Source organism: Ursus americanus, chromosome 23 (genome assembly GCF_024610735.1).
Source record: "Ursus americanus isolate L20-20 chromosome 23, mUrsAme1.1.p, whole genome shotgun sequence".
Taxonomy (NCBI): domain Eukaryota; kingdom Metazoa; phylum Chordata; class Mammalia; order Carnivora; family Ursidae; genus Ursus; species Ursus americanus.
In genome coordinates, this window is record NC_142149.1 from 18,531,826 (window position 1) to 18,554,123 (window position 22,298).

At 53.6% G+C, this 22,298-nt stretch overlaps 1 protein-coding gene across 2 annotated transcripts; it reads left to right on the plus strand.

Moving 5' to 3' along the window:
- The first annotated feature begins 265 nt into the window (after positions 1-265).
- On the plus strand, positions 266-21,114 carry MEOX1 (mesenchyme homeobox 1). Of its 2 annotated transcripts, XM_045814520.2 has the most exons (4): positions 297-410; positions 825-1,152; positions 18,038-18,210; positions 19,485-21,114. In XM_045814520.2, the coding sequence occupies exons 2-4, from the start codon at positions 1,029-1,031 to the stop codon at positions 19,605-19,607; spliced, it is 420 nt and encodes a 139-aa protein (XP_045670476.2). In that variant the 5' UTR covers positions 297-410; positions 825-1,028; the 3' UTR covers positions 19,608-21,114. The 2 variants fall into 2 exon arrangements, with proteins under 2 accessions (XP_045670474.2, XP_045670476.2); XM_045814518.2 differs by having other exon boundaries at positions 266-1,152.
- The last annotated feature ends 1,184 nt before the right edge of the window (positions 21,115-22,298 follow it).

A 22,298-nucleotide genomic window follows, 5' to 3' on the forward strand; every position in this document is an offset into this window, starting at 1 on the left:
TCATAGCGTACAGGAGGCACATTAAAGCAGGGCTCTGTGTGTGCTGCTCTCTCTCTCCCTAAAATTAAAAAAAGAAATACAGACAATGTTTCTTTAAAAGTCTCCATCTGCAAATCCCATTAGATGTGCATATAAGGTTTCTGATGATTAATAGTTGCCTGCTCGGGTTTTGGTTGGAGGGGATCGTGTGTGTGCTGGTTAACCCCTCCCTCTCCTCTCTCACGTTTCACTTCAGAAATTTGTCACTCTCTCCCCACCGCAGGATTTAAAAGTGTGTCTCCCAGCCCCGGGCCAGCCCTCTGCAGGCATTTGCTGCGGGCTCCAAGACAAGCGCCCTGGGCTGCGACCGTGAACATGTTCAGTGTGACCGGCGACAAATACACGTCCGGGGGACCCCACTAGGCAGGCTGGTGCGCCGGGGGTGGGGGCAGGAAGCCAGGAGTGCAGTCTGACATAGGTGTGTGCACGCATCCGTGTAGCTGGCCACACGTGTGTGTGCTTCAAGGAGAGACTTTAGTTTTGGTTTTCGTTTTGGTCCCTGGGGTGCATTTTCTGCTGAACATCTTCCCCTCTAATTTATTTATTTATACTTTTTTTTTTTTGCATTTTTAAAAAATCTGAATATAAAAAAGTGTGAGAATCAAAACTTTGCAAAGACTGAGGCGCGCAGCAGCGGACGGCAGATGGATCCCGTGGCCAGCAGCTGCATGAGGAGCCCCCACCCCCCGGCCCCGGGCTGGGGCTGCCTTCGAAATCCCCACGCCGAAGGCAGTGGGGCCTCAGGGCTGCCCCACTACCCGCCAACACCGTTCTCCTTCCACCAGAAACCAGACTTCCCGGCAACAGCAGCGGCAGCGTACCCCGACTTCTCGGCCTCCTGCCTGGCAGCCACCCCACACAGCCTTCCCCGGGAGGAGCACATCTTCACTGAGCAGCACCCTGCTTTCCCACAGCCCCCCGACTGGAACTTCCCCGTCTCAGAGGCCCGGCGCAGGCTCAACCCGGGCCCAGCTGGGGGCTCCAGGGAGATGGGGGCGCGCAGCCCAGGCCTGATGGACACCCCGGGAGGCCCCGGCGAGGACTACGAGATCCTCGGGAGCACGGCCCACGAGACGGAGAAGAAGTCGACAAGACGGAAAAAGGAGAGTTCAGGTACGTGGCCGAGGAGCGGCTGGGCGTTCCTTCGCTGGGTCTGCTTGCCCTCTCTGAGCCGAGCTGCCCTGACGCTGAGTTGCAAACAATATTATCTAATCTACCTAAGGGCACGAGTCGCCTTTGGGGTTTCTTCTACTCAGAGTTCTAGGAGGCTCTGGTCATGGGGGTTGTATCTGTGCCCCCAGCACTCCGGACGCCGGGAAGGTTATGCCAGCAAAGTGACTGAAATGAGAGCCACAGAGATTGGGAGGATCCGTGGGATGGAGCCTCGGTGCCGGCAGGCGAGGGCTGGAGAGGGCTTTCCAGTAACTGGGCTGCCTCTGGGTCACGCTTCTCCCCACCGATCCCCAGCAGGCTCCAAATGGTCCCGGAGCCGAAGGATTTGCTCACCAGGGGGAGTCGGCTGAGATGGGAGCTTGGAGGGCTAGGAGCGAGGCTGGGACCCCCGGGGCATGAAGCAGAGCCAGGACCCTCTGTGTCCAGGAGCCTGGAGGCAGAGAAGCAGGCTTAGGGTTGGGATGGGAGAGGGGGGCAGTGGAGGAGGAGATGAATTGCAGAGATTTGGGACAGACAGACTGCCCACGAGGTGTCTATCACTCTGCCCATGCCTGGGCCAAGAGGGCAGCTCAGCGTGCTAAGGTCTGGGCGACCCCCAGGGAAGGCATCCCCACGATGCGTCCTCCTGAGGGATCACCAGCCTTGGGAAAGTCAGGGAGGCAGGCAGCCAAGGAGCGCCAGAGGCCAGACATGGAGCGGCCTGCTTATGAAGATCCCAGCTACTGTCCATCTCCTCCCTTGTTTCCTCATCTCTCCATGGGGCCCTCCTGGCTTCTCGCGCTGCCCATTCACCTTCTGTCTGGTTCCCTGTCCCCACCTTGCCCAGAACAAGGCAATGTCCACGCCTCCTGTCCTCGCTGCCCACCGTGTCCTCCTGACAGCTGCCCCTGGAGCAGCATTTGTCTGTCTGAACCTATAGAGGACTTTTCTCACAGGGCTAACCAGGGGCAGGCAGAAAACGAGAGTGCCAACCAACCATCGAGAACACTCAGTGCTTTGCCTTGCAGGGAGCTTTCAAGGGAGCACAGATTTCCCGAGTCTGTTCTCAGAGCACTGGCCAAGGCCCCCGGCGGGGGGATGCAGAGACAAATATGGAGGTCTCACCCCCAGAGGGCTCAGGCCGAGAGGGAGGAGAGGCCTGCAGATGCCTGTCTGGCAGTGGATCTGCTGTGGTCAGGGAGGGGTTCCAGGTGCTGCCGGAAGCACACGTTAGCTCTTTGGGGGCCGCCAATGTGCGAAGTATACGGGTCTTACCATATCTCTGCTGTACGTGCGGAAAAGGAGGGACAGAGAATTTGAGGAGGACGCTGCCAGAGTGGGGTCTAGAGAATGCCCCACTCCTCTGGATTGGCCCAGGACTTTTCTGAGTTTCGCATTGGAAGTCCAGCATCCCAGGAAAGCCCTCCGCCCCAGGGCCAATCAGGACAGTTGGTAACCCTGGAATGAATCTCAAACTCTGGACCTCAGACCCCAAACCCCGCACCCTTCAGCAGGTTGCAAGCTTAATCCTCATTTTGAAATATTTGGTCTCCACACTTAAAGAAGCCCCCCCCCCCCCGCCCCGGCCCCATGCTCACAATGGATGGGAGGGGCCTTTAAACCCCCGGCTGATTAAATCCTCAACTCTTCCTAGCCCCGGCTGGGGATGTGCCAAGATGGGGCGCTTTGCTGCTTCTCCTCGCCAAGGGACTCTCAGCGACTGGGCTCTGCGCCTGGTTGAAGAGCTCTCCCCGCCAGGGCACCTACCCTCGTAGCAATTCCCTCTCCGCCCCCCCGCCAGGGCACCTACCCTTGTAGCAATTCCCTCTCTGCCCACACCTCCCTTGGCCGCATCCAGCCACTTTCCAGGGAACCGGGAGCGGAGGCACTGGAAGGCACGGGCAAAGGGCTGGGCTTAGGTGCAATCATTCTGTCTTCCAGCAAGCCCCGCATGTGCCGTCTTTCCTTGGGGCCAGTGACCCGTGGCACCGCATTAGGGAGTGAGCTCCCGTGCCGAGCAGCTGGGCCTCCCAAGAGCCCATGGACAGCCTCCACTGAATGTCCTGCAACTCTTCATAGGGTCAGCCTCTGGGGGTGGGGGTGGGGGAGATTCTTATCCAGGAGTGGCCCTGGGCTCCCCTTCCGGGTCCCCTCAGGAGCAGCACCAATGGCAGGGGTCAAGCAGGGCACGACAAGCTGAGTTTCATTCACTCTCTGGGGTTCCAGACCCGCTCTCTGTTCAACACGGGACTCTTTCTGTCCCAACTGGTTGCTTGAGTCTTCCTTTGGAATTGATCTGGAACAGGGAGGAGGCAGGAAAGATTAGCTTCATGAGAGCCTGAAGAAAGGGAAAAGCAGAGGAGCGGGACCCGCAACCACCTCTAGGAATCTGGTATCCAAGAGACAAGCCCACAGAGAACCCCCGTCCCCGTCCACCAACCCCACTGCCTGGAGTCTCTGTTTAAACTTTTGATGTTTTGTTCATCATGGATTGTTTGCATTAATTTCGATCTCTTAAAACATTGCGTTAAGAATATAATTCCTCCTGATGACAGGGTTTTGACACCACTTGCATTTTGCGACCAATGTGAGCGCCTCACGTGCCTCACCCTGGCCCTTGCTAAGCTGTCTCTGAATGTTAATCAGCCATCGATCAGAAATGTGTTTTCCGTAGTTCTTCACGGGCAGGCCGACAGGTTGGCACGTCGGCACCACAACCTTGGGCTGCGTGACTTTGGAAAACTTCTTAATTTCTTGGAGCCTCCATTTTCCCAGCTGTAAAATGGGATCCTAACAAAAGCACCTTCCCTACAGAGTCACTGGGAAGATTAAAGGCAGTGACCCGTGAGATCAGCATGGTGCCTGGCACGTGAGTTCAATAAATGGCGGCTGTGAGTGTTATTAGGCCCATATTTCCAGAACCAGTCTCCAGAACATAAGGGGCGGGGGCTGTCAATGGAATTGACTATTTCAAATACACTGACTCAGAAATTCCAGAATCTGGGGTATAAGACGTGGGAACTCCTTGCAATTATCGTTGGTCCTCAAATCCAGTTGTCATCATTTAGGAGCTTGGAGCCCAGTGATTTGCTGGAGAAGTTGGGGGGGTGAGGTGTGCCTGGCGAAAGGGTCCCGTACTGGCTGGCCAGAGAGGCTCCGGCAACAGAAAGTCACTGGAAGTTCGGTTCTAGAGGAACGTCCTCTCTTCTCCCCTCTCCTTCTGCCAGTCCCAGCTGCTCCCCTGTCATTCCCACTAGAAGCGGAGCTGATTTGCTCAAGTAAATGATTAGGAAAGCAGGGGTCCCTGGCTCCCACTCAAAGCCCTTCTGTTGGCTCACAGCACAGAACTGATTTAGGAGACCAGGGTGATATTATCTCACCGCAAACACTCCCAGCCCCAGGCCCATGGGTGTTAAAGACCCCTGCTGGCAGGCACAGCTGCGAGGCCACTGCTGTTTGCCCCCGATCTGTCGATCTGTCTTGCTACCGTGGTCGTCTTTAATTTATGGGAATGAGGGATTTCACGGTGATTTCCTGGCGGGGTTCAAGGGAAGGTCGCGCGTGATCTGCCTGGCTGTAGGTGAATCCGATCGCCCGCCTGGGAGAGCCCCCCGTGCTTGGGCTCAGCCCTGCTCGCTGGTGCTCTCACGTACTCCCTCTGACTTCCTCAGACTCACTTTGTCCCGTCCCCTTCGCCTCCAACACGTGTGCCTCCCCGGGCTTATCCTTCCCTGATTTCTCCCCTGCAAGATATGACCCCGCCTGCCCCTGCACAGCCACACGAACTCCCAATTTCTCCCGAGGTTTATAAACCCTCCCCAGATCGGCCCCTTTCTCCCACCTGCTCTCTGCCTCTCAGCCCCCCTCTTCCCACCTCCACGTCCCCCACCCAGCCCTGCCACAAGCCACACCAGTTCACTTGCCTTGCAAATGCACCCCACTTTTTTCTCCCAACCACATTCACTGAAGCACTTTCCCTTGCTTCAAGCTTCCTTCCCCCCCCCTCTGCCTATTGAAGTCCTTTTTTTTTTTTTTTAAAGATTTTATTTATTTGACAGAGAGGGAGAGAGAGCACAAGCAGGGGGAGCTGCAGGCAGAGGGATAAGCAGGCTCCCCGCTGAGCAAGGAGCCTGATGTGGGGCTCGATCCCAGGACACTGGGATCATGACCTGAGCCAAAGGCAGCCGTTTAACTGATTGAGCCGCCCAGGCGCCCCTCAAGTCCTTTCTTAACATCCAGCTCGAGGCTCCACTTGCCCGTAGCATCATTTCAGTGAAAGCTGTAGTGAAGCTGTTGCAAGTTTTAGTATCTACTGAAACCTGTGTTGATTTTCTAAATAGATAGCTCGTAACTTCATAAAGGAGCTCTTCTGAGATTCCTTACCATGGGACAGCTTGTATTTGAAATCTCCTCTTTAAAAATGATGATCGGGGCACTTCGCTGGCTCAGTCGGGGGAGACTGTGACTCTTTTCTTTTTTTTTTTTTAAGATTTTATTTATTTATTCGACAGAGATAGAGACAGCCAGCGAGAGAGGGAACACAAGCAGGGGGAGTGGGAGAGGAAGAAGCAGGCTCATCGCGGAGGAGCCTGATGGCAGGCCGGCAACCTAAAGTAGTCTAAGTCCTAGAAAGTAGAACGGTATTGGTCAGGCCCGGGCGAGAGGGAAAAAGTGAGTTGTTTTTCAGTGGATGTAGGGTTTCAGTTTTATAAGATGAAAAAGTTCTAGAGATCTGTTGCAGGACAATGTGCATATGTAGTTAACACTACTGACCTGTACGCTCAAAAATGATCATGATTTGGGGCACTGGGCTGGCTCAGCCGGAGGAGCACAAGACTCTTGATCTCGGGGTCATGAGTTCAAGCCCCATGTGGGGTGTAAGTATTACTTAAACAAATAAAACTTTTTATTTTTATTTTTTTTTTTTAAAGATTTTATTTATTTATTTGACAGAGGTAGAGACAGCCAGTGAGAGAGGGAACACAAGCAGGGGGAGTGGGAGAGGAAGAAGCAGGCTCATAGCAGAGGAGCCTGATGTGGGGCTCGATCCCACAATGCCAGGATCACGCCCTGAGCGGAAGGCAGACGCTTAACCGCTGTGTCACCCAGGTGCCCCACAAATAAAACTTTTTAAAAATATTTTTTAAAAAATGATCATGATGGTAAATTTTGTGTTATATGTTTTGTATCATCATTTTTATTTATTTACTTTTTTCAAAAATTTTATTTCTCAGTCATCTCTACACCCAGCATGGGACTCCAACTCACGACCCTGAGATCAAGAGTCAGAGGCTTGGGGTGCCTGGGTGGCACAGCGGTTAAGCAGGGGTGCTGGCCAGAGCAGGGCTAATATGGGACCGACCATTATATTGGCTGAGGAGTAAATCTAAACAGAACACAGAGTCATTTTAAGCCAAAGATAAGCCCATCTCACTTGGCCTTTTTTTTTTTAAAGATTTTATTTATTTATTCGACAGAGATAGAGACAGCCAGCGAGAGAGGGAACACAAGCAGGGGGAGTGGGAGAGGAAGAAGCAGGCTCCTAGCGGAGGAGCCTGATGCGGGGCTCGATCCCATAACGCTGGGATCACGCCCTGAGCCGAAGGCAGTCGCTTAACCGCTGTGCCACCCAAGCGCCCCTCACTTTGCCTTTTTATAGCAAGTCTTATTAAAGACTGATGTAAAAAAAGAGTTAGACTACTTTAGATATTTCAGATAAGTGGAATCATGCAGTATTTGGCTTTCCATGATTAACTTAGTTTACTTAGCATAACGTCCTGCAGGTGCATCTGTGCCGTGGCAGAGAACAGGCTTTCCTTTTTTAAGGCTGAATAATATTCCATGGTTGGCATAGACCACATTTTCTTTATCCATTCATCTGTTGATGGACGGACACTGGGGTTGCCTTCAGGTGGGCTATTGTGAATAAGTCTACAGTGAACATGGGTGTGCAAATATCTCCTCAAGATTCTGCTTTTGAATTCTTTTGGGTCTATACCCAGAAGTGGAATTGCTGGGTCCTATGGTAATTCTACTTGTAATTTTTCGAGGAAGCCCCCTACTCTTTTCCATAGCTACTGTACCATTTTACACCCCGCCAACAGGCCACAAGGGTTTCAATTTCTCCACATCCTCATCAACACTTGTTCTTTTCCGGTGTTTTGTTTTTTTTTTTTTTTTTTTTGGTTTGGGCTTGTTTGTTTGATGGTAGCCCCTTAATGGATATGAGACGATATCTCATCGTGGTTTTGATTTGCGTTTCCCTAATGCTTGGTGAGTTTGAGCATTTCTGCATACGCTTGTTGGCCGGGTGTAGATCTTCTTTGGAGAAATGTCTATTCAAGTCCTTTGCCCATTTTTCAGTTGGATTGTTTGACTTTTGTTGTTGACCTGTAGGAGTTCTTTATATATTCTGGATATTAATCCCTTGTCAGTATATGGGTTGCAAGTATTTTCTCCCACTCTGTAGGCTGCCTTTGCATTCTGCTGGTTGGTCCCTTTGCTGCATAGAGGTCTTTAAGTTCGATGTAGTCCCATTTCTGCTTTTTGACCCGTTTTTGCTGTTGTTGCCTGCGCTTCTGGTGTTATATTCACGAAATCATTGCCAAACCTAATGTCATGAAGATTTTTCCCCGTGTTTTCTTCTAGGAGTTTTATAGTTTTAGATCTTATCCTTAGTCTTTAAACTTTTATTTATTTATTTTTTTAGAGAGAGAGAGAGAATGTGCGTGGTGGAGGGAAAGGCAGAGGGAGAGGGAGAGAGAGAATCTTAAGCAGATTCCACGCCCAGCATGGAGCCCTATGCAGGGCTCGATCTCACGACCATGAGATAATGACCTGAGCCAAAATCAAGTCAGACATTTAGCTGACCGAGCCACCCAGACGCCCCTTTAAACTATTTTGAATTAATTTTTTAAAAGCTGTAAGGTGAGGGTCCAACTTTATTCTTTTGCGTGTAGATGTCCAGTTTCCCCACATCATCTATCGAAGGTCGTCCTTTCCCCACGTATAGCCTTAGCACCTTTGTTGAAGATCATTTGACCATATATGTGAGGGTTTACTTCGTAAGTACTCTGTTCCGTTGTTCTCTTATGTCTGACTTTATGCCAATGCCATACCGTTATGATCATTGCAACTTTGTAATATGTTTTAAAATCAGAAAGTGTGAGGCCGCCATCTTTGTCTCTCTTTCTCAAGATTGTTTTGGCTGCTCAGGGTCCTATGAGATTCCATATGAATTTTAGAATGATCCTTTTCTATTTTTGCAAAAAATGCCATTGGAATTTTGATAGGCATTGCTCTGAATCTGTAGATCACCTTGAGTCATAAGGACATTTGAACAATAGTAAGTCTTCTAATCTATAGGCACAGAATGTCTTTCCATTTCTTTGTGTCTTCTTTCATTTTTTCAAAACGTTTTCCAGTTTTTAGTGTACAAGTCTTTTACCTCCTTAGTTAAGTTTATTCCGAAGTGGGGTGTTTTGGTGTTTTTTTTTTTTTCCTTTTTGATGCCATTGTCAATGTAAATTGTTTCCCTGATTTCCCTTTCAGGTTGTTCATTGTTTATGGATGGAAACGCAGCTGATCTCTGTGTGTTGATGGTGTATCTTGCTACTTTGCTGATTTCACTCATTAGCTCTGAGAGGTTTTTTTGTGGAATCTTTAGGGGTTTCCATATACAAGACCATGTCATTTGCAAACAGAGATCATTTTACTCCTTCCTTTCCAATTTAGATGCTATTTGTTTATTTATTGTCTCACCTGATGGCTCTGGCTAGGACCTACAGTATTACGTTGAACAGAAGAAGCAATAGTGAGCATCCTCGCTTGTAACCTGGTCTTAGAGGGAAAGGTTTCAGTTTTTCACCATTGAGTATGATGTTGGCTCTGGGATTTTCGTATATGGCCTTTATTATGTTGGGATAATTTCCCTCTGTTTCCAGTTTGGTGTGCGTGCTAGGGTCCGTTACTGATCTCCCTCTCCTGACACACAGAACATGCCTCTGTTTGTACCCCTCCATCCCCACATCAAACCCAGTCTGCCTTTCGTCCAGAGTCACAGCGTATGACTGCCTTTCTCCCTGAATCAGAATGGTACCTGGTGTACCTGTGCAATCTCCCTCGCTCCTACTAGAACCCCAGGACGAGCTCATTCACTGTCTGATCAGTAGTCTCCATTACAGCCTGGTGCTCATTCATTCATTTTCTCCCCTTCTTTCCGAGAGGGGCTCCACTAGCTGGCCTGAGGGTTTCCACCAGCTGTGATGTCCTTCTGGAAACTGCATCAGGACCTTTATAGTCTCACTCACGAAACAGTGTGCAGAGAGCCTGACTTCGATCATAAATCCAGCCCGGGTCAGGGCTAGTGCTGGGGTCAGAAAGACACATAAACGGCCACAAATGCAGGCTGGGCTGACTCTGCGTGAGCCCCCACGGGGTGCTCGGGTCAGCTCCCAAGTACCAGGGCCACCGCGGCTGCTGTGGCTGAGCAATGAAGTGGACCCACCATGGTGGACAGTTAGGGGGGCTGTGGTGGCTGGGTAGCTAGAGGGCCCGGCTGTCCTAGGGACACGTGGCTGTGTTTCCGGTCTAGAGGAAAGGGCACCTTGTTCTAATTTGCAGAGCGGTCTCCTGTGGATTTGCATCAGCTTTGCCCAGCACCCCTCCTGGCCTTGCCCCCTCCTCTTAGTGGTGAGCACCAGCTATGAGGATTGGGGGGGGGTCTTAGTCCATCTGGGGCTGTCATAATAAACTACCATAGACGGGGTGGCTTACACAACAGACACTTATTTTCTCACAGTTCTGGAAACTAGAAGTCAAAGCTCGAGATGTCAGCAGTTTAGTTTCTCCGGAGGCTTTTCTCCTCGGCTGGCAAATGGTCATCTTCTTGCCACATCCTCACGCGGTCTTTCCTGTGTGTGTGGGCATTCCCGGTGTCTCCCAATGTGTCTTAATCTCCTCTTCTTAAAAAGATACCCATCACACTAGAGCAGGGCCCACCCTAATCAGGGCTTCATTTTAACCTAATCGTCTCTTCGACAACACTGTCTCCAAATACAGTCACATTCTGAGGTCCTGAGGGTTAGGACTTCAACACATTCACGGGGGAGGCAATCCTGCCCATAAACAACAGGCATAGGGACAAGGACAAGGTTGTGGCAGTGACACCAACGCCCCAGTCAAAAATTCCTCCACTGAAAGCAGCACCTCACAGGGGTGCGTGACCTCAGAGCTTCCCTGGCCCTGGGTCCCATGGGCCGCTCAAACTTCCCCACCCAGAGCTTCGTTTCTGGCTACAAACAGATCCCCCCGTTCTTATCTTAGGCCTACAGGGAGAGACACTTTTAGGAATGTATCTAAAGACGTGGGCTGTTTGGCAGAGGAAGAAGGAAAGGAGGTGATAACAAAATCCATGGGCAACGTCAGTGTCACTTGGGGGCGCAGAGAAACACCGGGTGACACGCTGGGTGATCTCTTCTCCATGCCCACCCTCCTTGCTGGGCCGCAGCCTCGTAAAGGGGAAGGGGCGGGGTTCAGGGCCTAATGTCAAGTGCACTGACAGGGCAGACCTTGACCCAGTCCCCAACCACGGCTTCCATTCTGTGTGAGCTCGGGGAGACCCACACCTCAGAGTCCTGCTCCCTGAAAAATTATTGCGGTGTTGACCTCACAGGCTTGCTGTGGGACAAGGGGGCGTCACAGATGTAAAAGACACAGCCGGCACGTGGTAGTCCCTCAATCCATTGTTCCCAAACCCACAAAGGAGCACCCCTCTGCTCACAGTCTTCCCTGATCCTGGCTGCATCCCAGGCGGCCTGCGCTCAAAACTGACAAGGCAGTGACCCGAGGTCAGAGGGAGCCTCGGAAGCCTGTCACCAGCTGGGCCGGCCTGTGTCTGCAGGCTCACTGGTCCAGGGTCACGGCAGGGCTGGGCAGGGTGTGGTGTGAGGGGCCCATAGTCGCAGCAGCCCCTCTCGTTCCATCTCCAACCCCAGAACCCCCAGGGAGGAAGAAGCCTTAGGAGCCGGAGTGGCCAGTGTGGAAGGAGAGACAGGAACTCCACGTCCCTCCTGCCTCCTGGTCAGAGCTCCGGCCCCTCACCGTCAGGCAGAGCCTGGGGCCCAAATCAGGACCTGAGACCTTGGCCACTGTCTGAACTCAGAGGTATCAGCACAAGACCTGTGTCCGAGCCCGCTCAGGCCCCACCCAGGTACAGTCTGGAAGTTCTGCAGAAAGTCAGTACCCACCAAAGCAGCAACATTCTCACCAGCATCTAAGACATAAGGGTCCAAAGGGCCCCTGGGCTCTAAGAAGGTCCATGGAGAGGCAGCCTCGGCCCTGCCCACCGCCCTGCCAGGCTAGGGGCTCAGGAGTCCGCCCTACTCGCCTTTCTCTCTGGCTTGAGTCAGTCGGGGCATCTGGGCCCAGGGACGTGGGGATGATCCCAGGGGCAGAACAGCTCTTTCTTTCTGAGGGCAGGACTCGAGGCCCCAGCAGGCCCCAGGAGGCAGCCCCTTTCCCCCAGCACCCTTTCTGCTCACTTCCCTGGCCTCTGGCCGGGATCCCTCCCCCGCCCCCCACCCCAGCCTTTTCTATTTCATGTTTTCCCTGAACACAGTCGTGGAGGAACCGTGTGCGCAGTGGGGCCTGGTCCTGAAGCCCACACTTCCTTTGGTGACAGCTGGGGGCGACATCTGGAACATATAAACACAAAGTCCAGAGCCGCCCATGCCTCCCCCCAACCCATCTCAGAGGCTTGCTGCTGCTCCCCACCCTCCTTTCCACTGCCTCCCTTCACCTTCACCTCTCTGCTCCCCTATTCCACGGTCCCCCACCCCCCATGTCATCGCCCATCCATTCCACTCTCCCTCAGTACCACGTAGCCTCGTTGCCCCACCCCCCAGGGGACCCTCAGCAAAAACTACTGTAGCACCAGGCTTTTCCATTTCAGAACAATCTGATTCTCTCCCAGAAAACATACTTTCAATTCCCCAGCCCCGCTGCTGGGCTCCTCAAAGAGGCTGGGAGCCCTCCCCATGTCTGGAGAGACATGGGGCCCCCACATCGAGGTAGGTGAGCCTCACTGGAGCCCAGTGAGAAAGGAAAGTCAGGGAGGTCCCGCGTGCAAACGCCCAACTGCTCTCAGGCTGGTTCCCTCTGGGTCCCGTCTATTTTGATGGGCTTTGACTCCTGAGTTTGAAAGTATCAGCGTTAACAGGGATGTCAAAGGCCAGCACTGGGACAGGCCAGGAAGCCCCAGACACCATTTTCAGAGGGTTTGCCAAGGTCTCACCTGCTGACATCATGCCCCAGGGATCCCCTCCCCCTCCCCGCCATGGACACACACGGACACATTCCTGGGGTGAGCACAGCCTCCATGCTGGCCACCCCCCTCCCAGGGCAGTGTCCCCTAGTGGCTGCAGCCCTGGACTGGTCCCAGGGAATTCCAGCAAGCCTTTCATTCTTTGGGTCTTCATTTCCTCCTCTGTTCAATGGGCTGATGCGTACCTTACCCACCCTACGGTATACTTAAGAGGCCACAGGAAGCAGCCTAATGTGTGGAAATAGCTTCCTGCCACAGATATCTGGGTTTGCGGTCCAGCCCTGTCTTGAGGCCGTCTCTCGCCTACCCTAGGCTCCCCTGTAAAATAGAAAGGTGCCCAGAGACCAGCTCTAAGCCTCTTCCAACGCTTCTGTTCTATGACTCCTACTGTTCTGTGATTCCGTAGTATATATGGAAGCCCCAAAGATGTTTACCTCTGGGGAAAAGAGATCCATTGTCAACTGTGGAAGTGTTATTTGAACGCACCACATGTGGCTTTCTATCTGGTCTCGGACGGAAATTTATGTAAAACGTGGTGACAATGGGGGGGGGGGGACACAGGCCTCCAAAAAGGCGTGCTCCCCAGAGTCTGTCTGAACTTCCTTGTAGCTCCGATAAAGCTGTCTGCTAACTTCAGGAAGGCCTGCCAAAACTGACAGCTATTTATGAAATAATTTACCTTGGATGGTGTAAAAGCTCACGGTGCAAACCGCAATCACACTACATCCTGTTTGCATTTCTCGGGGCACAAGGGTTCCATCACGGCCCCCGATGGCTGGCGCTCGGAGGGTCGGAGGGTCGTGCGGGGGCTGGGGCAGGACAGAGGCAGCCCGCTGAGCACCAGCCTCCTCTCTCTGCCATCCTGGAAGAGGCACCCCTGCCCCTGAGAGAGAAGCAGGACCAGGACGGCTGAGATGCGACTCTGGTCCATGCTAGTGACTGTGCCTGGCATCCTGCCGCCGCTGGAAGGCTGACATAAGAGTGACCAGACACAGAGCCCAGCAGAGACACAGAGCAGCAGCGGAGACGGGAAAAGAGTTAAAAGGCCAGACATTGAAAAGGCATCCCTTTGACGCAGCTCTGGAGACGTGGTACCTTGACAGGCATCGTCTCTAACCTCCCCCGTGGGTCACTGCTGCATGACCTCTCCGGGAGGAACCTCTTCTTGCGGTTCTTTCAGACCGAGCCTTACACAGCGCACGTAGCTGTTCTTGTTTTACAAAGGAGGAAACTGAAGTTCAGAGAACGTGAGCGACTTGCCCAAGGTCAGAGAGCTCTTTCTGGGAGCCTGCTACAGCCCAGATTCTCCAAGGGCTCCTCAGACACATCTCCTCCATTCAGCTCGGGGTGGGGAGCTTTGCACATCAGCGGGAGACAGGAAGTCCCTGGCACAGCCCTGACCTTGGAGCTGAGGACCTTGGGAAGCCCAGGGAGGGCCTGGGGACAGAGCACACAGCAAGACCCCAGGTCTGACTGAAGGGAGGATCTAGGAGTCCAGACAAGAATATTTGCACCTGGAGGGGCCTCAAGTTCAAGGCCACGGGTTCTTAACAGGAGAGAGAGTAGGGAGAGGAGAAGAGGATGTCAGGGCTGCTTACTGGGAAAGGACTCTGACACCAGCTTCCCTGGGGGGGAGGGAAGACCCAGCCCAACCCCATGCTTCTATCCATGGGGAAACTGAGGCCCAGAGTAGGAGACAGGCACCCCAACAAAGCTGTACTCTTCTGGGAGCCCACCATCCTGGGGGTAGTGTGCATGTGAGCGGGCAGACTAGCCCCCCTCCCCACCCCCTTCCCAGCCACAAATGGCTCCCGGTTGTCTTCATCCTTCTTTTTCTATGTTGGTGACAATGTCGCAGAACAGAGCACCCGAACTTCCTGCCTGCCGTACTGCAGGCCCTCTCGTCGTTCCTAATGGTGCTGAGAGGGCTTCTTGCCTGAGAAGCTGATGAGGAACATGTGTCCTCTGGGTGTCACTCTCCCACCCCCTCTCGAGGGTGTTCCCCAGGTTCACCAACGTCCCAGCTCCAGCTTCTCTGTCCCATTTCCTCTTCTTCCCCATTCCGAGGCCCAGTGCCTAAATGGGGACAATAAGAGGAGAAAGCAGGTAGGCAGGGAGGGACCCACTAACCAGTCCAAGGCCAGCTCAAAGGGGTCTTTTTTTTTTTTTTTTTTAAGATTTTATTTATTTGACAGAAAGAGACAGCCAGCGAGATAGGGAACACAAGCAAGGGGAGTGGGAGAGGAAGAAGCAGGCTCCTAGTGGAGAAGCCTGATGTGGGGCTCGATCCCAGAAAGCCGGGATCACGCCCTGAGCTGAAGGCAGACACTTAACGACTGCGCCACCCAGGCGCCTCAAAGGGGTCTTCTCCCTACCTCCCCTCATCTCTCTTGGGAGGATAATGTGCAGGACGAGGGGGGGTGGCTGTTTTCTGGGATTTCATAGGCACTCGTGTGCACCGAAGCAGGCCTGGGAGGAGGGGAGTGGGGGTGTGGGCATCGACCCAGGACAGGGCCTCCAGGAGCCTTGGGTGTGGAGATTCTGGGGCCAGCCTTGAGCATGCTGGATGCAGATGGGGAAACTGAGGCCAGCGTTGACCACCACACCTCTAGTCGGATGAATCTGGGTCCCGATCCCAGTTCTGCCCCCACTGCCCCCCAAACTGCTGGGCACACCAGGCCAGTTCCTGGGCCTCTCTGACGCTGCTTCCCCTTCTGTAGAACTGAGTCGGATTTAGCAAACGTTTAGCAAGTACCGTGCCAGGTACAGCAGCAAGTGAGAAAAAGCAGTTTCATCCCTGGGGGAGAAAGAGCGCCATCAAATTATCACACAGCTCCACATGACAATGCTGAAGGGGGCAGTAAGCCGACCTCCTCCACGGGGTGTTTTGTGGAAAGGATTAAATGGATCCGAGTACATAGAAGCCTTCAAGAAATCACAGCTGGTACTCTCCCAGCCCCCCAGATGGCATCTCCCGGAGGCGAAGAATTGGAAGAATCCTTTTTTGTTCAAGTGCTTTAAAGTTTTAAAAGCACTTTCCACACACAAGAGCTGGTCCAGGCTTCCCAATAACCCCGGGAGGTAGGTGCTTTATTTTCCGCAATTTCTTGATGAGGCGACTGAAGCCCAGAGAGGTTAAGTGACTTCCTCAAAGGCCCCCAGCAAGGAGAGCGAGCCCTCAAACCCTGACACGAGTCATCTTGGTTTTACACCCCCTCGGTCGTGAAAGGGAAGGGCTGGGAACCACCCTGAGCCCTGGGACAGGAATGGGAGGGAAACGAGCCAGGTCTCGGCCGACGGGGAGGTGCTCCGGCGGTGGCCAAGGCCGCACACTCCTGGGGATCCCCGCCGGGGGGCTGCGTGTCCTTCCCTCCAGCCCACGCTCCCGCTCCCGCTTCCGGAGGGGTCTGGGCCAGCCTTCTCCCGAGCCCGCGCGACGGGCAGCCGGGGCCATCGGACGCGCCCCCCTCCTGCCCCCGGGCGCGCCCCGCGGGCAGCCAACCCTGACCGGGCAGGTGGGCACCGGGGAGCCCGCAGGGGGGACGGAGCCCCTCCGCCTTCTCGGTTCCCTCCGGGACGCCCCGATCGCTTTACCGTGCGCCCCCCACTGCGCCGAGAGCCGCTACCCCGGCTCCTGTCCCCTCCTCTCCCAGCGGGGACGGAGGGCCTGGAAACTAAAACACAAGGGACTGAATAGAAAGCAAGAGAAGGAACTGCGGAGAAGTGAACCAGCGGGCTGAGCTTCCTTACTGGACCGGGGCTGACGGGAGGGGGGGGAGCTCCACCTCCCCACCCGCTCGCAGTGTGGCTGCTTGGGGGGCAGGGGGTGGGTAGTGGGGACAGCTTCCCTGCCCTCCCCCACCCCGTCTAAAAGCCCCACCCAGCGCCCCCCAACCCCCGGGTCAGCCCCCCACAACAGGGACTCCTCCCCCCACACACACACCCCGGCGGGGATGGGGTCCTTAAGGGGCACAGGGTGGGGGCGCCGCTTTCAGTAAAGCAGCTAACTCTGAGCCAAGGTCCCCCAGGTCTGTGAAAGGACAATGAAATGAAAGACTTCCAAATTGTAGAGCCCTGCAGGAAAAGTGGTTCCTGTAGCCGTTCCCCGGACACGTGGCCCGCATTGTTAATTGTGTCGGTGTGTTGGTCTCCTTCCGGCCGCCTCCGCGCCCAGCGCCACCACCGAAGTGAGGGTAGAGCCGCCGCCCGGCTTGCTCGGGAGACAACACATATGTCGTTTGTACATCTCTCTACAGTTTGTAAACCCTTCCGACGTGGAGTTTACTTGAACAGCATGTGAGCCAAACTGCCTGGGTTTGATTTCTGCCTCTGCCAGCCACAGGCTGGTCGAACTGGATGAACTTGAACGACTTGCTAAACCTTCTCTGTGTTTCGTTTTCTTGTCTATGCAGTGGGGCTAATATAAGAACTCACCTGGCTGAGTTACTGGGAGGATTAAGTGGCTGATACAAGTAAGGTGCTTGCTCCCCGCACCCGTTAGCAGTTATGATTGGGCCCCTGCTGGGTCTAACGGGGAGCCCAGAACTTTCCAGACTTGGCCCCTCCCCGTATCAAAGGGGGAAAGAGGCTTAAGGCAGCACTGCTCAATTTACATGCGCACACAGCTCCCCTGGGGATCTGGCTAAATGTGATTCTGATTCAGCAAGTCGGGGGTAAGGCCTGAGATCCTGCAAGTCTGACCAACTTCCGGGCCCTGCTGCTGTGGCCACGGCACCCTCTGAGAAGTGAGGTCTTAGAGCGATGGTCTGTAAACTTGACCGTGTGTCACAATCACCTTGGAGGCTTGTTAAAACAGATAGCTGGGCCCCACCCCCTGAGTGTCTGATTCAGCAGGTCTGGGATGAGGCCTCAGGATATGCATTTGTGACAGTTCTCAGGTGATGGTGACATCGCCTGGACAGAGAGCCTCAGCGTTAGAACCTCTTGCCCCACAAACTTATAGCCGCTACTAATGTCAAACGGGGGCAGGTGGGGGGCACGGGGTGGGGGTGAAGGCTGGAATAGTAGAAATCATTAAACAGCCAAGAACAGCTTCTCATGCTTTGGGGATAAAAAAAGTTTGGGGTGGGGGGAGGGAGGGGGTGTGAATGCCGCTGAGGTTGGGAGCCAGAAGACTCCCCAGTTCTCCAGAAGGGGGGGTTAAAGCACTAGAAGGAATGATAAAGGGACAATGCGGGTTCTTTCTCAATATCCTTTAAAAAGAAGAGAGACCGGGGCGCCTGGGTGGCTCAGTCAGTTAAGCGTCTGCCTTCAGCTCCTGTCAGGGTCCAGGGTCCTGGGATCGAGCCCCGCATCGGGCTCCCTACTCAGTGGCAAGTCTGCTTCTGCCCCTCCACCCTGCTCACGCACCCTATCTCTCAAATAAATACATAAAATCTTTACTACAAAATGAAATAAAAAATAGAAACAAGAGAGACAAGGAAAGGCGGCCTTACTCTTAAGGACAAAAGATAGGGAACCTCTGCGGCTCACGTGGTCCTGCTTGGGACGCTCTCTCTGCAGACACGCAGGAGAGCCGAGGGAAGCCTGAGGGCGGCAGCAAGGCTCGCAAGGAGAGGACGGCCTTCACCAAGGAGCAGCTGCGGGAGCTCGAGGCCGAGTTTGCTCACCATAACTACCTGACCCGGCTCCGGAGATACGAGATCGCCGTGAACCTGGACCTCTCGGAGCGGCAGGTGCGTCCTGGGGGCCCTCCTCCTCTGGCCCTCCCTCCCTTCCCACCACTCCTCCCTGAACCTTCTCCTTTGTCTCCTCCCTCTGCCCAGTCCAGTGGTTCTCAACTGTGGCTCCACCTGAGAATCTCCGGGGGGAGCTCTCCTCCGCCTAGAAATTTTCATTGGTCTGGGATGGAGTCCAGACATCAGCATGTTTCAAAGGTCCCCTAGATGGTTCTCAGGGGCGGCCAGGGTTGGAACCTCTGATCGGGTTATTCCCGAACTTGGGTGTGCGCTGGAATCACCTGGGCCCTTGTTTAAAATGCAGATTCGAAGAGGCACCTGGTTGGCTCAGGCAACGCTTGATCTTGGGGTCATGAGTTCAAGCCCCATGCTGGGTGTAGAGATTACTTTAAAAATAAAGTAAAACACTAAAAAAAAAAAGAATAAAATGCAGATTCCATAACTCTGAAGAGCGACTTTGCCGTGAGAATAAGTGGGACTGGGCATCTGCACTTCTAGTAAGTTCCCTAGGTGGTTCCTGGACTCCTCTAAAAAAAACTACCTAGCCCCTTTGGGGCTTTCCCTCAGAGCATTCCACCCACACCCATGCTCTAACATGGAGTAAAATATAATAATAATAATAATAATAATAATAATAATAATAATAATAATAATTTGATAGCAGCTTTCAGTTGATGAGGGGCTCTGCCAGAGTGCTTGGTTTAGAAAGCTAAGATTCAGATCCTGCCTCTACCACTTCCTAGCCCTGTGACCTCTGGGACATGTCTCTGAACCTCCCTGGGTCTCCATCTCTAACACCGGGTCATGACCCCACCCTGCAGGCAATGCTGAAGTTCTGATAAGAAAACACGCAGACCAGAGCTATCTGAACTGACACCTGCTTTATGAATGTGCCTAAGGATGAGGCTGGTGAGCCTCTGCTCCCAGACCCTGGGGTCCTAGAAGCTAGAGAGAGGCGGTGTAGGCCCTGGAGGGGCGGTGCATGTGCAAGGGGGTGGGGCCAAATGCCCAGTGACTTTCAGACCCCGCGGTCCCCAGATGGGCAGGCTTTCTGACACAAAGACAGGGAGACACGCATGAGACAGGCCTCTGGGCAGATTGATGTGTCCTCCCTTTTGCCTCAATTCCTGGTGCCTTTGGAGGAGCGGGGCAGGACGAGCGGAGGTGCAAGCTGGGGTCCCCGGAGCTGCAAATGCTGTCTCCAGCCTCAATATGGGGAGGGTAGCTGCACCTCCCTTGAAGTGACCAGGTTCCTTTGCTTCCTCCGCCAGGTCAAAGTGTGGTTCCAGAACCGAAGGATGAAGTGGAAGCGTGTGAAAGGGGGTCAGCCTATCTCCCCGACTGGGCAGGACCCCGAGGATGGGGACTCTGCCGCCTCTCCAAGTTCAGAGTGAGATTCTCCACGGAGAGAGAAGGACTGAGGACTGAGCCCCCTACCCAGTTACCGTGACCCCCAATTCGACCTTCACCTTCTCCCACCCACCCCAGGGCAGCCTCTCCACGTCTTGCAGTGACTCTTAAACACAAAGCTATCCAGCATTCCTGGGAGCCTTAAAGTCTCCCAGAAAGTTCCATCCAGTTTTGCTCTGTCTCCGCAGCCCCTTCCCCAAGGCCTTTGCTTCCCACAGTTCTCATGGAATCCTACGGCAGCCCGACTGGACCCAAGCGGATCTGGGGAACAGCTCCAGGCACCCTGCTGCTGGGGGTCTCGGCTGCTGCCCACCCCTCCTGCTACCACGTCCCTCTGACACCAGCCAGCCGTCCTCCAGGTCTGGACACCACCTGGTCTGCTGGGAGAGGAGCCTTGGGACCAGCTAGTGACCTGTGAAAGCACATGCTCCAAAGGAAGGAAATGACTAGAACACACACACATCCTAGACCACCCTTCCTTTCTGGGTTCCATATTGGAGGCTTTGGGGAGCCTTCAGTGGTCCCCAAACCCCAGGGAGAAGCAGTGTGAGGAGAGTTGAGGACAGAACACCACTGCGGCCAATCAGAAACCCAGTCCTTGTCTCCCAGAGCTGTTGGCTGAGTGGGCACGTTTATAACACTGGCTGGAGGAAGACTGTTGGAAAAACAGCCTGGGGTAGGTGCTCCCCATACGGGCCCGTTCGCACTGGCTTGACTGGGTGGCTGAGAAGGGACCCAGGACCGCACCTGCCTCTTCGGAGTCGATTCGAGGATACAGCTGGGACTGCTGAGCCCCAGAGCCACGGAGGAGCTATTCCTTTTAAATCCACAGTTTGCGGATTGAAAACCTATCCAGAGCCTCCCATCATTGAGTCGAGGGCTGGAAATTGTCCCCCGTGTTCCAATGATGAAGAGATCGTACCAGGTCCAGTGAGTGAAGGCCTAGAAATGTGGAAGCCTGCAGTGGAAACATCTTGTGCTTTCAAGGGACCCTGTCTGCAAATGGGGACAAAAAAGTCAATCCCCCTTTCTCCATGGGGTGCACCTGAGCCCTTCCAGTGTGTTCCACGATTGCTGTTATGACAGGACGAGCTGCTAAGTGTATGTACGGCGACCGCCCAGATCTTCTGGGGTGACACTCTGGGACTAATGGCCAAACAGCCTGGGGTGACCCAAGCCTTGGCAAGAGACCCCCGCCGGCCTCAGTACTCCGTCTCCCCACACGAGCAGGTGTTGCAGAGGGAGGCCAGCAAGTTTGGAGCTCTTGAGTGTAGATTTAATCGCTCACATGTAAAAATAACCCCACCTCCCCAGCCCGAAAGGACAACCGCCCTGGAAAATGATTGCCAAGTGACATGGCTGGTTAGCGCACGTGTCATTTTTTTCTAAAGCATATTTCATATATTTTCTTAAGATTACGTCAAGTTAACGGCGCAAGGTTAATTCACTTAGTAAGAAAACTCTTGGAGAAATAAAAGCAATAAAAGAGCATCGTTCCCAGGCCTTTTTCCTCGCAGAGCTAAGCCCTGCGTTCCCTCTGTGTGCGACCCTCTGATGCTCGCGTGACGATCACCCGGACAATGTCCAAAAACCACGAGAAAAAGGGATGAAATCATTTAGACCAAGGCATCCCCTTTTGGGTTCTTCAAAATGTGGGGGTGCAGGGGCGCCTGGGTGGCGCAGTCGTTAAGCATCTGCCTTCGGCTCAGGGCGTGATCCCGGCGTTCTGGGATTGAGCCCCACATCAGGCTCCTCCGCTGGGAGCCTGCTTCTTCCTTTCCCACTCCCCCTGCCTGTGTTCCCTCTCTCGCTGGCTGCCCCTCTCTCTGTCAAATAAATAAAATCTTTAAAAAAAAAAAAACAGGGGCGCCTGGGTGGCACAGCGGTTAAGCGTCTGCCTTCGGCTCAGGGCGTGATCCCGGCGTTGTGGGATCGAGCCCCACATCGGGCTCCTCCGCTGTGAGCCTGCTTCTTCCTCTCCCACTCCCCCTGCTTGTATTCCCTCTCTCGCTGGCTGTCTCTATCTCTGTCGAATAAATAAAATCTTTAAAAAAAAAATAAAAAATAAAAAAAAACAAAAAAAACAAAATGTGGGGGTGCAAATGTCATCATTGGAAAAACTATGTTGTTCTCCCTTGCAACTGCATTGTCCTCGTTTCCCCTTATAAAATGCTAGCTGTCAGTTTCCCTAACCTACGGCTTATCAAATCATTGAAGTTCTGTAAACAAAAGAGGAATTCTTTTGTTAAGAAAGGAATCTCGGCCATAAACTAACCACCCCTAATTTGGGGGGGAGGGGGAGGAGCAGAGGGAGGGGGGAGAGAGAGAATCCCAAGCAGACCCCATGCCAAGCGCAGAGCCTGATGTAGGGCTCGATCTTATGACTCTGAGATCATGACCTGAGCCAAAATCAAGAATCGGACACTCAACTGATTGAGCCACCCAGGTGCCTCCCCCGTAATTTTTAAGTTTAGAATTTGAGGGTTTTCTTCCTTAGGATAAAACAATACACACCAATAGTTATAAAAAATGCCATAGGAAGAAACGTCCTCAATCCTATGTTTTTTTAATTAAAAAAGATTTGTCTCACCAAGATGTTAGCCATGGACAAAATAGAACTGGCTACAGAGAGGGGAGGGAGGGAGCCAAGAGAGGAGGCCAGGCCAGGGTTCGGC

What these genes read in the sequence shown, in the direction of transcription:
- MEOX1 (XM_045814518.2), top strand. Translation starts at nt 684, where the DNA reads ATGGATCCCGTGGCCAGCAGCTGCATGAGGAGCCCCCACCCCCCGGCC. An exon ending in ACGGAAAAAGGAGAGTTCAG is followed by an intron (nt 1,153 to 18,037) that starts GTACGTGGCCGA and finishes CTCTCTCTGCAG; the next exon opens with ACACGCAGGAGAGCCGAGGG. An exon ending in TGGACCTCTCGGAGCGGCAG is followed by an intron (nt 18,211 to 19,484) that starts GTGCGTCCTGGG and finishes TTCCTCCGCCAG; the next exon opens with GTCAAAGTGTGGTTCCAGAA.